The sequence below is a fragment of the Leucopleurus acutus genome (genome assembly GCF_964270905.1).
Source record: "Leucopleurus acutus genome assembly, chromosome: 1".
Taxonomy (NCBI): Eukaryota; Metazoa; Chordata; class Mammalia; order Artiodactyla; family Delphinidae; genus Leucopleurus; species Leucopleurus acutus.
In genome coordinates this window covers 83,883,488-83,899,193 of record NC_139142.1, presented here as the reverse complement: position 1 = coordinate 83,899,193, position 15,706 = coordinate 83,883,488, and the positions used below count along the sequence as shown (strand labels likewise).

At 38.9% G+C, this 15,706-nt stretch overlaps 1 protein-coding gene across 2 annotated transcripts in view; it reads left to right on the top strand.

Moving 5' to 3' along the window:
• The window catches only part of INO80 (INO80 complex ATPase subunit), a 129,681-nt gene that overhangs the window by 92,173 nt on the left and 21,802 nt on the right, over nucleotides 1–15,706 (top strand). For both annotated transcript variants that reach the window (XM_082848589.1, XM_082848588.1), the window contains 2 exons: nucleotides 975–1,102; nucleotides 11,005–11,099. In XM_082848589.1, coding sequence (XP_082704715.1) covers nucleotides 975–1,102; nucleotides 11,005–11,099 — 223 coding nt within the window. The remainder of the gene's footprint in view (nucleotides 1–974; nucleotides 1,103–11,004; nucleotides 11,100–15,706) is intronic.

Sequence of the window (15,706 nt, the reverse complement as noted above, 5' to 3'; positions counted from 1 at the left end):
CAGCCACTTGCAAACATACTCTTACATCTCCCAGCCCCTTAAGTTTCATCTCTTCCCCTCCTAGTAGCAGCAATTGTTTAGGGTATGTTTATGGACCAGTCTGCAAACAGGAAACTCTACTTCCTGAAATGTGATGGGAGTTGAATGATACTGAATGGATAAGATGAAAATTTGTGAGTTAAGTGTTCTCTAAAGATCTTTGGCTGAAATGCCTTTTTTTTTTTTTTTTTTTAATGGGAAGAGGAAGGAGGAAGCACAAATTAGTGAGTGAAAGCAGCTTCCATTTCACAGAAACCCAAAGTCAGTCTTTCTGAAAAGCTGAATAAGCCCTAGTGTCTTTATTAAATTACAGCTTAGGATAATGACATTTACCAGCCAACCTATTTGAAATCATCCAAGAGAGGAAGGGGTTTTTTTAATTTTGGTTTTGGTTTTGGTTTTTAGTGCATTTCTTGGTGTTCAAGTGTCTTTAGGGGCAGGCAAGAGCAGCCCTTGTTTCTCTACATTCTCATGCCTTTGGGAGGTAAACCATGTAGCCACAGAACTAGTAGAAACAGATACCTAGAGATAAGATGAACAAAGGAAAAACAGATTTCTCAGGTCACTTACAGCAGGTTTGGCATGGATATTACTCTTAGATGTCCACATATACCTGCTGTCTCTTGAATAAAAATGTGGAGCGGGGGAAAAAAATGTGGAGCAGGGAAACTTTCAGATGCCTTAGCAGCAGATGTCTGATTGGGAACTGTCAGTTGGGAGGGGACCTACACCTCCCTACTTCAGGATATTTCTTCCCAGAGCACTACTCGATATGATTTAACAGTGCTTTGCATTCTTCTCTAGAGTACTTTCCTGCTGTCATGATGACAAGCGTCCTGGTTGCAGTAATTTTGGCTGCATACAGCTTTGCAGTGAGTGATTTTGCTGCTTCAATTAAATATAATTTCCCGCTTCCCCCCTTTTCTTCTCCCTAGGCAAGGAGAGCCTCATCACTGACAGTGGAAAGCTGTATGCCCTTGATGTCCTGTTGACTCGGCTCAAGTCTCAAGGACATAGGGTCCTTATCTACTCCCAGATGACCAGGATGATAGACCTGCTGGAGGTAGGAGAAAGAACCTTTGGGGACTAGGACGCTTTGACATTTAAATTGCAGGAATCATAGCTGTATGACTAATGTCAGTACTGCTTAATGGGAACCCAAAACTTGTCTTCGTGATTTGACCATCTATATGGGGAGGAGAAGCAACTCCTGGCGGATATGAAAGTGTGCAAAGGACTTCTTCCTCCTTCCTTGTATCAGTGAAATAGAATCCCCCTCCTTCCTTCCTTTACTAGTGAAGAAATTCCCAAATTTTAAAGCAGATCAGATCCTAGGAATTTCTTGAAAAGTCCTCTGAAATTCTGTATGGAAAACAAGATTTGGGATTAATTCTTATTAGAGAGCAGCTATTCATCCTGAGTTGGTGTAGTGGTTCTCAACCTGACTACATTTTGCAGTCTTTTGGGGGAGCTTTGAAAAATACTGATGTCCCATCCTCAGAGATACTTATGTAAGAAGTATGGAATGAGGCCTAGGCATTAGGATAAAAGTTCCCAAGGTGATTCTAATATATAACCAAAGTTGACAGCCATTGGGTTATGGTGAAAGATACAGCTCTGTCTTACTGTGCAGGGCAGATTTTGTTTCTTTTATTACTTCTGAGTTGACATTCTCTCTGCTTTCTTGTTGTTGAAGTAGTGGCTTATTATTTGAGGGAGAGAAAGTCATGGACATATAAACAGAGGAGTGAAAGTGAGGACAAATAATCACAGACGACTAGAGTAAGTTTTTCGTGCAAGAAAGTTGGAAAGCCATCTGTTGAGAGGCTAACACATCTGGATGTCAGTAGTGTATAAATATTCTCATGTTTTTTGGTGTGTTTTACATATTTAATAAGCCTTTAAATTTTAACCCTGCTACTCCAGGGACTAGTTGGTAATAAAAAAGTGGAAATTGGACATTATTATCCCTATCTAGGAATAAGGGAGTAGAGATTCTATCAGTGCAGAAGGAATGAAGGGTAACAGTAGGGGAGAATTTTAGGTTCTTCAGAAGCCAAGGCTGGCTCGCTGAATTTTGCAGTGAGTTTATCTAAATTCAGTGGCAGGCTCTTAAATAATCAGGCAACTTCTTTTAGCAAGAGACATAACAAATAATATTTGAGGTCAATTTAATCACTGTTTCATGTTTAATAAAAAGTGTTTAGCCTCTGGAATGCTGTCAACAGGCAGAAGTTTCTGCCTTTTTGTATTGTGAGTAGGTCATCTATTTCTAAATGATGGAAAAAATGCTTATAAGTGACTGTGAGTCACCTTAAGAGGTGATTAAGCCGTTGTGTTTGATGTAAATCTTGACTATGTTAAAGGTCCTAACAACAATAATCCAAAATAAGAGGACTGCCTGCATCCTTAATATTCTGTTCAGGGACTTCCCTGGTAGCAGAGTGGTTAAGAATCTGCCTGCCAATGCAGGGGGCTTGGGTTCAAGCCCTGGTCCAGGAAGATCCCACGTACTGCAGAGCAGCTAAGTCCGTGCACCACAACTACTGAGCCTGTGCTCTAAAGCCCGTGAGCCACAACTACTGAGCCTGTGCGCTGCAACAACTGAAGCCTGTGCACCTAGAGTCCATGCTCCACAACAAGAAGCCACCTCAATGAGAAGCCCACGCACCACAACGAAGAGTGGCCCCCGCTCGCCACAATTAGAGAAAGCCTGAGCAGCAACAAAGACGCAATGCAGCAAAAAAAAAAATTTTGTTCAAACTAAATGATGTCAACAGCCAAAACAATATGAGTAACTTTCTTTCAGTAGGACTCTTTTTAGATAAAGTGCACTTACCTTTTCCTGAAGAGTCAGGAAAGTATAGATGAAATAGTAATCTTTCACTGATAAGAATTATAGAAAAGGTAATATATGCTAAGGATTTTGTAAGAGAGTTAATAATCTTCTTTTTTCCCAAGGCTATATATCAGTATATTATAGAGTCTTAAAAGCTGATTCACATTATAAGGGAAGTTCCAAGGAAAAGGGGGTGAGCCACCAAAAAATAAGCTAGCTCTGGTAGATGAAGGCAAGTGTGGGTAGGTTAAGTGACACAGTCCTGCATTTTAGTCCCTTATTCTGTATATTGCACACTTCTAGGTACTCATAAGAATCACTAAGATAAGTAATTCAAAGTATGATAATGATTTTGTTCACGATGAGTGCTGTGAACACTACCCACCAGGGTCACTTCCTGTCTGTCTGTAATCCAACAGGATTTTTAGAGGGGATGTGGACTTTGTGGGTAGGCTTAGCAATGAAGGCAGCTTGAGAATCTTCTCTAAATGTAGTTGCATTGCTCTATGGGGAATACTAAATTAGGGAAAAGCAGATTCAAAGCCTGAATTTCACAACTGCTAACATTCCTTAGCCATGTGTGTAACATGCTTCTAGGATGTTGAAGCCAGAAAATGTTGCAACTGTTTGTACTGAAAAATTAAAATGAAACTGTTGTCTAGTTTCCTTACTACTATACTATTCTTTTTCCTTCAACATTAAATTTTAAAGTTTCTTTTTTTCAGTCTATTTATTTGTTTTAATATTATTTACTCAAACGAACCACATTTTGTATTCCAAGAGTTTAGTCCTCCAAATATATATATATATATATATATATTTTTTTTTTTTTTTTTTGCGGTACGCGGGCCTCTCACTGCCGTGGCCTCTCCCATTGCGGACCACAGGCTCCGGATGCGCAGGCTCAGCGGCCATGGTTCACGGGCCCAGCTGCTCCGCAGCATGTGGGATCCTCCCGGACCGGGGCACGAACCCACGTCCCCTGCATCAGCAGGCGGACTCCCAACCACTGCACCACCAGGGAAGCCCCTCCAAATATATTTTGTGGGCATAGAATTACAGTGCCCACAATGTTTAATATTTGTCTAATCATTTATAGAAATGTAAATGTATTGTGGATTTTAGGACAGTGCAGGATTAGGTCTACTTTTCATTATCTTTTCAAAGAGTATTATGGGTTTTTCAGTCACTTTCATGATGGAAGCTTTCATTGTAAACATTCATTAGAGCCATGTTCCACTTTAAAACATGACCTAGTATTAATTTAAAAAAATACCTTGACCCTTGGCCTTGCTTCTTCATTCTCAGAGTGTTGTGGTTTTTGTTTGCTTGTTTGTTTTTTTAGATTAAAAAAAATGTTTTCAGGATTCTCTTTTTCCCTTGACATCTGTACCCTGTATATCAAAGATGGAAGAAAAACTTCCAATAGAGCAGGAATTTGAGCTCACATGGGGCTGTTGAAGCTGTGCTGTGGAGCTGTGGAGCGTGTCAGCATCTCTTTTATCTAACAGCTTTTTGGGTTTTTTTTGTTCTGTGCCTTAGCCTTGGCTATGTGTTTTTCTGTTTCTGTGACTCAGAAGAACTAAAAGATAGTAAAAATTCACACACTTTTGTATGGCCAGGATTCCATTTTGTGAAAATACTAGTTCTAAGCACTTTGTATTTGCTCAGTATTTTCTAAAGTGATTGATAGCCTCCTTCTCTTGGGCAAAAATCTGACTTTAATTTAAATTTCAAGTGAATATATCAGATCTTCTTCCAAATAGAATTCTATATTCAGAAATATTTCATCTTGTCCCATGGTATCCAAATAGTATTTCCAGATAGGGGATTTAAAAAGGGGACTACTTAATTTCCAGGGCCAGGAATTTTTAGTGTGCCATGGGTAGAAGTCAAGGACATAAATAAGGGAGGATATCACAGGTCACTAAGTTATGTTATCAGTTTATTTTTATTTCCTGAGTCACATACAGGGTCTTGCCTGATGGGGGTACTATGGACACAGACATAGCCCCTATGCCTTTGGGATGGTGGCATCCAGCTGGATGTCAGACAAAATTTTTCCCACCACCACCATTTTACCCTATAGTTTGGGATACTCCCCATCCCTCCCCATAGTTTAGTAGTTGCAGAGAGCTTTTAACTCACTACAGATGACTTACATTATCTCTGAGTCATCTCTTTTGAGATTCATTCCTATTGCATCAAGCAACTGAGTCTGTAGTTCAAGGAAATAAGCCTCAGTACTTTCTATGCGATACAGAAATACTTGGAAAGGGTCAGCCAACTGGTGCTGTATGTGTGGTTGTTAAGTACTGAAACCCAGACAAATCTTGCACTACACCAATATATGAAAATAATGCAACACAGAATTAAATACAGATAATCCATAGCTAATGATGATATTTGAGACACTGGGTTGTGTAACTTGCCTAGTCAGCAAGTACCTCACTGGGGAAGGATTCATCCCAAACAGACATTCTATCATTTATGGGCTGGCTTTTCTTAGAACTCCAAGTAACCTTTGGGAGCTGTGATTCTGAACATACAGGGAAACTGAGTATTTTAAAACTGCTCCGTGGAATGAAAAGCAAATTGGGGTCACTGTTAACTAGCATTTTCATTAGGTCTTAGAAGTAATAGAAAGAAATGTGTTTGCTTACAACCACACTATATTTATTCTGTTTAGTCCATTTCTTTTTCATGTCAACTGTGAGTGAGGCACTGTGCTAGGCAGAGGTAAATACCAGTTAAATGTGGTCTTTGACTTTAAGAGATGAATCTAGTGAAGGATTTATGTATGTATGTATATATATGTCTCACACAAATAACTGTCAAGTGTACCCTGATATTAATGCCAAAAATAAAGCATAAAGAGAGCTGAAGATAGCAGGAGGGATGATACATTTATTTCCAACTGGGTCACTTCGGGAAGGCTTCACATACGATGACATATGAACTGAACTTAAACAGAATTTCAACCATGAGGAAAAAGGGCATTTCCAGACTAAGGAAGCCAGATGTAAAAAGGCACAGACGTGGGAAGGTACAAGACATTGGGCAGTAGGGAGTAGTTTAGCGTAACTGGAGCATGTGGTATAGAAGAAAGGGGAATAACAAGCAGGGTGAAGGCAGATTATGGTGGGCCCATGAATGCTTTGTGATTGCTCCAGAGGGCTCTATATTAGATAAAGGAAGGATAACTATCAAATTTCACTTACTTGGTGCAATTTGCTTGGACAAAACAGAAGTTGTAATAGACCTTGAGGGGAGCCTCACTTTTTGCTGGTGATGTACACCAAAGATGGAAAAGGGTGTGTCCAGGAAAATAAAGTTACACTAGGTCTGCAGTTTGTGGATCATACTGAGTCTTCCCCTCAAATTTTTTTGTGACAGTGAAATTGGGTTAAAATGAACATCAGAGACAACTTTGAAATAGTGAAGAAGTCTCAGAATGGAAGGTTTGCATTAGGGATATATAAACATTTGCCTTTATTTTTTCAAGTGCCCAGTTACCCTTTCATCATTATAGTCATAATATATTAAGAACCTTGTGGGGCTTCTCCCTCCCCTTTTTTTCCGCTAGTGGTAGTGAGCTTCTGTTCTGTCTGGGAAGCAGTAGGTGGAGGGGTTAAGCTAAAGGCTCTGGATCTAGTCTACTTGAGTTCCCATCCTAGCTCCATGCCTACTGCCTGTGTCACTTTAGAGACCTTGCTTAACATCTGTAAGATATGGCAGTGACAATAATAACACCTACCTGAAAGGCTATAGTGAGGATTAGATAAGCAAAACCAGGTAAAATACACAGAATAGTGATTTTCACTTAGTAAATGTTCAGTAAATGCTAGTCATCATCATTATCACTACTGCAAGGTGAACCTAGACCCTTTGTTTTACACCCCTGGGTGTGTGAATGTTTGATTTTATTTAGTATACTTTAAAGGATTGAGAGGCACTTGCTGAAACTATTTTGAGTTATGCTAATAGCTCTATTCACGTGCTACTGCTTAAAAAGTAGGACTTAGGGACGTGTTCCAGAACTGACCTGTCTTCTCAATTTGTATTCTAAGACAGTGGTTTTTCAACTGATGGGGTTGGGTATAGGACAGGAGACCTAGGTGTAGACATTAAATAGGTGGGGCCTGGACTCCCTACCCTTCTTTGTTAGCTAGAATAGTAATTTTTTTTAAAATCTATTTTATATTAGAGGGATTCCATATAAGAGTTTTCTTGAAAAAAGTATTCCAGTGCTTTAGAAATAGCATAAGGGTATGTTCTATAACAGTGTAAATGTACTTACAAGTCACACCTCTTAAATGCAGATTTCGATTTACTAGATATGGGGTGTGCCCCTCAGTTCTGCATTTCTAACAAACTTCATGTGTTGCTCATCTGAGAGCCATGCTGAGATAGCATGATTCTAAGGGACCCTGCCCTGCCTTCCCTCTGGAGTGGTTGTTCTTAGCTCTAGAAATAGGGTGTCTATTGCAGTCATCTTTGGAGCTTTTTAAAAATAAACCGGTCTAGGCCCTAACCCAGACCTACAGAGTCAGAATTCCTGGGGTGGGACCCAGGAATTTTAATCCCGGCTGAAAATCACTACTCAGATGCCAAGAGTACATCTTGTCCATAACCCCTTTGGCTTCTTAATTAATTTTTAAAAATAGTATCTACTAGAACTGTATAGGTCTAAAGACTTCCTAAATGTTAAAAGCCATAATTTTTATTTTATTAGTTCAAGCAGAATTAGAGCTTACTTTGGTTAGTGGTTATTGATCCACTTGAGAATACTGGTGTTCATATTTATTTAATTAAGGGAGGATACTAAATTATGAGACTTCTGGGAGGGGAAGGTCTACATTTGGTTTCTCTTTTCTCTTCGCTGCTTTAAGTGGAAAGGAATTCTTGGTTTACAAGGTTCCAAGAAATTTAATCATACTGATGGATCATTTTCTGAGCTTTTCCTAAATAACCCAAGTAGACTTGGGTTAGAAATGCCCTTGGTTTCTACAGAGTGCCAAGTGTCAGGAAGAACTGGGTAACGGTTGGCCTTTCTGTACCATAAGCCCTTCTTAATGCACAGGAGTGCTAACATGACACGGTTCCTACAAAACACAGTAAAGTCATCCAGCAAGCAGTAGTCATCCAGCAGTGGTCCTCAGGCATGGGAGTGAATTACTTACAGACTATTGGGGGATGAATGAGAATGCTGTGCCATCCTTGAAAGACGTTTAAGGGACTTCAGTGGTGGTGCAATGGTTAAGAATCTGCCTGCCAATGCAGGGGACACGGGTTCGAGCCCTGGTCCATGAAGATCCCACATGCTGTGGAGCAATTAAGCACATGCAGCACAACTACTGAGCCTGCGCTCTAGAGTCCACAAGCCTAGAGCCTGTGATCCACAGCAAGAGAAGCCACTGCAATGAGAGGCCTGCCTGCGCACCGCAACAGAGTAGCCTCCGCTGACCGCAACTAGAGAAACCCTATGCGCAGCAAAGAAGACTCAACGCAGTCATAAATAAATAAATAAATAAAGTTTGTTTAAAAATAAAAGACATTTAACTGCAAAACTCAGCAAATAGTTACTAATTAACCAGTCTCAGCTGCTGGCTTTGAAAAGAATATATTAAGCAAGACTCTTAAGATGGATATTAGAAAACCATTAGAAAACCTTTTGATATAGAGATTGTTAAGTGGGGATAGATTTTTTTAAATAGATTTTTAAACTAACTTTTCAAAAGTGCTACGACTACTATCAAATCATTTGTTGTTAGAATTTGTCTTTTTATTTTAAAAAATAGAATTAAATTTTATGTTAAATCATTAGGTGTTTTTAGGATCATAGGAGAACTGAACTAAGAATGGAACAGTTCTTGAAATTAACAACTGGAAAAAATAAGGCTTTTCTTTCCAGATGAGCATTTGATTAAATTAACTATCTTTCCCAAATAGCCTAGAGTTCTAGAGAGATGTCTAGGATAGCTTTGGTGTAGCCAGAATTTCTGAATGAAAGAAATACTGAATTGCCTTTTTAGCTCAGTCTTTACCTTATAGATGTTTTTCTGTATTGTCAGGATATAGCTATTCCTCTGTTCTGCTTTTCACTGCTGTTTCCATGTCCATTTACTTGTTGTTTTGAAGCTATTTACTGAAATAGGATCTAAACTCAACTAAGCCTTCTGAAATCCCACTATTCCCCTGGGTGAGAGAGCAAAGGCTTAAAGCAGCAAATGGGAAAGATTCACTTCCGTTGCCTCAGTAACAGGTTGTCTGTGATCAGTGTTGGTTTGATTATGGCCTAGGATTAATATCTCTAATGTTTTTCTGACCTTGATATATAAATGATATGAACAGCAAGATCTACAAGAAGGTTCATTCATCAGTCCTGTCACTAAAGTTGGAAGTTCTGGTTCAAAAGGCAAAAGAGTGCAGTGCCTATGCAGGAAACCCACCTTTTGGTTAAAGTTCAAATCTGTGGACTGTCTCTCTATAATCTAGGTATTTTGTTGTTCTGGATGGCAACATCTCCTGATTGGATTAGCTGCCCAGGTATAGTGAGCCTCTAAAGACCATCATCATGCTGTCATTTTTCATCTTCTTTCCTGAATTCCTCATCCAAACACCCCCTACTCTTCTGCCATTAACCCATTCCCATTATAGGGCTCTACCACTAAATGTGAAGCTTGCTTTAACTGAATACTTTCTGACCCCCCTGTGATTACCAAAGCCCTTAAAGAACCACCTGGAGACAGAAGGAAATAGTGAAAAAAGGAAGAAAAAGAAATATATATATATACACACACACACACATACATACCTACACACACACACACACACACACACACATATCAACTTGCTCTAAGAGTGCTGCCACATACACTATACCAGTCATACCAAACTGTAACAACCTTCTGTGCTGAAGTACCCAGCCAGGTATAAGAGGTCCATAATGAGAATACTACAGTGGAAGAACATTCGACCACAGAAAATTAATTAATAGAAACATCTCTCAAATGTAGAAATGATTTGTCTTTTTCAATAGGAAAAAGGTTTCTTTGAACTGAAAAAACTGCTTCATGGTGTTTCTTATAAATAGGCAGCTGTATTAGCTTTTTATTTTTTGGTTGCCTTGGGTCTTCGTTGCTGCACGTGGGCTTTCTCTAGTTGCAGCGAGCAGGGGCTACTCTTCATTGCAGTGCACGGGCTTCTCATTGCGGTGGCTTCTCTTGTGGAGCACAGGCTCTAGGCATGTGGGCTCAGTAGTTGTGGCACACGGGCTTAGTTGCTCCGCGGCATGTGGGATCTTCCTGGACTGGGGCTAGAACCCGTGTCCCCTGCATTGGCAGACGGATTCTTAACCACTGCGCCACCAGGGAAGTCCCTGTATTAGGTTTTGGTAACAGTCCCTCTGCAAGTGGACTTTTTGAAACATAATCCATATAATTGGGGTAAAGAAAGGAAATCAGTGCTCATTTGGACATATCTGTAAGAGGAATTGCAGCTTCCAAGAATAGAGATACATCCCCTCTATTTTATCTCTTGAAATCTCTTCTCCATTCTTAAAAGTTTTAATTCCTCTTACAGATAATGCCAAGAACATTCTCTGCCATGGAAAGTTACCTTGTCTTCTGTTCATTCTGATGCTTAGGCCTCCCTTAACAGTGATGTATGCTGTGCTGGGAGAAGGGAGCTTAGGTTGTAAATTCAAGGACTTTGGTCAGCAAGAATTTGCTAGAGAGAAACCCACTGGGGTGGGTGTTGCTGAAAGAAAACTGGCTATTCCATAGCCATGAGAGACATCTGGTTAGTGACTGAAAAGCCATTTTGGTTTACAGATTTCATTTTGTTTAGTTTGTTTTTTTACAAAACCTACAGAAATCTGCAGGAATAAGATTAGTTTCTAAGATGAAATTGAGAGTTGTTGTAATCTTCAGGGTACCCTCTATTTTCGCACGCTGACAATAAACTCATTTACGAGTCAAATTCCTGTACTTCTGAGATTGCTTTCTCCTCATTCTGGATAGAATGACTTGCCCCCAATATGGATGAGGTGGGTAGATGCTTGTGGAAATTAGAATGCAGTAATTTGTATCAAACTTATTATATCTTTTTACTCTGATTGGCAGGAATATGTGGTTTACAGGAAGCATACCTACATGAGGCTTGATGGCTCATCCAAGATCTCAGAGAGGCGGGACATGGTTGCTGATTTTCAGACCAGGTAATGTTAATAGGAATTACAAAAATGGTCATTTGATTTTCCTCTAGTTGAGATGGTGAGTTAAAAGAAAGACCAACACATCTCAGATTGTTAAGCAATCATGATATAATTTCTGCTATTTTATGAGGTAGCTATATCTGCTTATAGTGGTTTAGATTTGTGTGTCTGTGAAAGAGAGAGGAAATGAATAGTTGGTAATTTTAGTGCCGAATCAGTGCCTGGTTCTTTGGGCAATAAAAGAAATGATTTCTGAGTATGAACCAGGATCCTTATGTGAATAATATGTACATAGAAAAAAGTCCACAAGGCTATATTCCTAAATGTTAACAATGGCTGTCTCTGGGTATTGACTTACAGTTGATTTTCTCTTTGTTTTTGCTTACCCATTTCATTTTGTATAAGTTTAAAGAAAAATACCTCCTTTTTCCTGCTTTCCCTCTAATATTGTAGTAGTACAGTGCAGTATGACAGATTGCAGTAGTGTGCAATCTATTCCTCTGGCAGCTCTCAGTTATAGTACTTCTCCCACGTGATAATGAGCCTATGAAATTTCAAATACTGCCTGCTGGATGCTGATGGCCTACAGAGCCATAATTATCCCAAGTGCAGGTTCTCATTGTAATAAGCAGGGTCTGCTTACTGCTCTCTCCAAGGAGAAGGCTGGCGTCTGCTAGTGACAGGTCTCCTGAACTCCACCCTTAATTTTCCTTAGACCTGGAGAACTAAGGAATAGAGTAAGATCTTAATGTTCTGTAAGTCAGAACAATTCTGAATTTTTGGTCTTTAATTGTGTAGTCTGTTAATATTTAACTTTGGAATTCTTGGGTAGAAAATTAAGCACATAGCCATTTGTATTTAGGTTGCAATTTTTAGTTTCTTTCATTTCAGTTTTAAAGCATGTTTTACTTCAGCATAAAACAAATCCGTAGTTCAACATAGAATATCCTCTGATTGAGAATTTTTGCTATTGCACGGTCCTTTATAACACTGCATGGGTAAGGAGATACATCCTGATGTTTTGGTTTGCAGTATATACTCAGACCAATAACTCCTAGGTTGAAACTACTTCTGCATTCAGGTGCCTGTTTGACCAACAATGGAGGGGAAGAGCTACTTTAGACCTATTTTAGTTTGTTACCTGAAGCAGGTGGTAGATGACCTAACTTAGCTTCTTACCTAGCAGAAGCTTTCGACTGATTCTTAAATTATTTGAGTGAGACATGTATAATCATAGTAGTGCCTCCTAGCACTCCATACTGTGTGCACCTCTCCCCACCCCCAAAAAAGTTTACCAGCTGATCTTTATCTTTCCTTGATTTTGAAATCAAATGAATTACATTTCACTATGTCCTTATCTAGTCCAACCTTCAGAGCTCCAGATGACAAGAATCTTACATACAAGATCTATAGACTGTATGTTTCCCCCAGGGTGCCTATGTTTTCTCCAGGAATGCCAGCACTTAAGTGATTTGGGCACATTGGTATGAGGCAGCATGAGTTGTGTGTTAGAAGAAAAGCCATTAAGTAATAGATCTTTTGCCTATTACTGTTTGTGTTTTTTTCCACTAATATGTTTGATATTGTACATTTGAGAATCTCATTTATAGCAAAGCTAATTTTTTTTTCCAGTAACAGTTGGGGCCATTGTATATTATATAAAATGCCTGTTGAGGAAAATTTGAGAAATATTTGATGAAGAAAGTAAAAATCACCCACAATCCCATCACTGTTAACATTTTGGTTTATTCCTCTTGTCTTTGATGTGTGTATGTAGTTAGATTTATATGTTGATACCATATTGTAGAGATGACTGTATCCTCATTTCTTCAACTTAACAGTATATCATAAAGGTCTTCACATATCATTAAAAAAGTCATTGTAATCATTATTTTTAATGATCAATATTCCATTACATTGGATATACCACCTTTCTGTTGTTAAAATCTTGAGTATCTTTTTTACAAAGCTTTGTCATCATTTTAGATTATTTTCTTAATATAGATCCAAACAAGAGAGATTATTGAGTAAAGGAATATGAATGTTTAAGACTGCATATTGTCATATTGCTTTGTAGAAAATTCTACTGGTTTAGAGTCCAGTCAGAGCTGTATTATGTTGACTTCTAACAGTTTTGGCTTCTGAGTTGTAGAGCTACAATTTTTCTTCTAGGTGAAGCAATTCCCAGAAAACTGGACTGTGAGATCCAGGGCTCACCACATTTTACAGTGACCTTTTAGTGGAAAAAATCAGTAGATGTATCTAATTTACTACTTCTAAAATCTCTTATTTAACTTGTGATTACTTGGGCAATCACAGTAGTACACATTAGTCTTGAAAAGCTTAGCTTTAAAAGAAGGGTATTTTCACCATTAAATTATACTAGATCTGCTTAGTAAATATCTTGTTTCTTTGCTTTCCTGGAAAACCTTACTTGAGCATCCAAATTCTACAACTTCTAAGAATTACTTAGGGAGCAATGAGTTTTATTTAGATACTGAGTAACAATCATTTTAACACCTGCATCTGCATCTAATATTAGGTAAAATGAAAAAACAGACTAAAGTCTTCTTCCCTTCCTACACATGAGCTAGATGGTAGAGTTAGGATTGTGGCTAGGAAATAATCTCCTACCTCTCACGTGTAGAATCTGAACTGTGCCTATGCTGATTAGGAGCTTGTCAGGCAGGTCCCTCCAAATGGTATCTAAATTTACAAATTTGAATGGCAACAGTAGCCCAATATAGAGAAAAAGACAGGTGTTTTTGAAAAGAAAAAAGCATGACTTGCCAAATATTTTCATTATTATTAATGAAAAGACATCAAAAGAAAAAATTGTAGTTTCAACTGGAAAGCCCTGTGGCTCAAAGGTCAGCCAGAGTAAACAAGAACTCCTATAAAAAGCCATTTACATTCCCTTTATACAAGATTTATTTATGAGGGATCCTTCCAGGAAAGAGTCTGACTGAGACTAAAGACTGTTTGGCCAGGATGTCCTGACTGGGCAACATTCAGGACACGTGACCAGTGCGTGATCCTAGAAGCCATTCACAAGGTCTTTGCTCTGGGTTGCCTTGGCCTTTGCTTCCCTTCCTCCTACCCCATGACGTTTGCCAAATGGATCTCCCTGATTATCTGATTACTCGGGTGACCATTTGGAAAACATGAGAAAAAATGAGTGTAGTGTGGATTTTTCCTTCTTGGTGAGAGTATAAAGCTCCAGTATCTTTAATTCTGGCTCTTTTTCAGTCATTCAGCAAGTCTTCACTGCAGTCAGCTAGGTACCTAGCACTATTTGAGTATTTTGTTGCATAGTAGCCTCAGGGGCCATTAACTAAAGAAGAGTAAGAGTGAGACTTAGGCATGTCTTTGCTACATGATTTCATAGGCTCCTTCACAGACCCCCCTGAAACCTGGTCTCTATGGCCCCTTCCAATAGAGACCCTGAGTTGAGATTCCTTTATAGCCCCTAGAGGGCACCCAGACCATCATGTTGCCTTCTGGGATTCTGTTTTCTTCCTTTTAGTCAGCTCCCAAAACATTAATTCACATTATCAATACTAGATTTATTAAGTAGAAAGGAATTTCTCAACAGTTCAGTTTAGATGTGTTTTTGTTTACATATGATCCAACAGTGTGATCCAGGATGGACACTAATTTCCTTGATTTTTAATCACCCAGGGTTCCCATAATCCTTATTTTTCCATTACAGTATGATGAAATTACACTGAATGCAGCCAAACGTTGCTACTTACCATCTACCTCATCATTAAAAGCATCTTCTCAATAAATCGTTAATATCCCCAAAAAAACATTTTCCACTGTTAATGTTTCTAAGTTTTGCTTCTAATTTATTTTTATCTATATTCCTTTCTCTAGTGTTTTTTTCTGTATATAGTCCTTGTTTGTGAATGATTACCACATCTGGGGACTTACCTCTCTGACTGTCCAGACTATGGAAATGACCCATCTTTTTGCCTCTACTCTTTTACTATAGATCCCAGCTGCCTTCTGTCTCCCTCCCTGTGCCATCCCTGTTCCCCCATCCCCACACCAACAAGACGTCCTAGGCATCGGGTGACTCCATCAGCTCTTACACAGATATCGGAGAGAAGCCTCTGACCCCTGCCTCTGTGTCCACAGAGCAGGAAAGAGAGATGTATGGGACTGAGCAATCTTCCTAAGGCCAGAGTGGGAAGGATTATTCTATAGAGATTAGTATGGCCCTGGAAGGCTACATCAATTTTTATTTGAAACCTTATTGTGGTTAAATATTCTCCCATGGGCTGTGAGGTATCAAGCTTCCATTTATATCATCCCATATCTATGGGAAAATGTGTTTGTAAACTGGCAGATGCCTTTTAACTTTTTGGTTTGCCCTTTATGATTTAACCGTGAAAGATGACATCTTATAGATAAAATTCTGAAATATTAAACTTTATGATAAAATTCAAGGATAAACGAGCAGAACTTTCATGAGAGTACAATACTTTTGGAATTATGCCCTACAAGAAGCCTCCAAACATGATCTGTTATCCATGTCTGCCTCTAGGAAAGCTGTGTTTAATTGAAAGCAAATTAATGGACAGATTTCTACTAGGACCTACCCA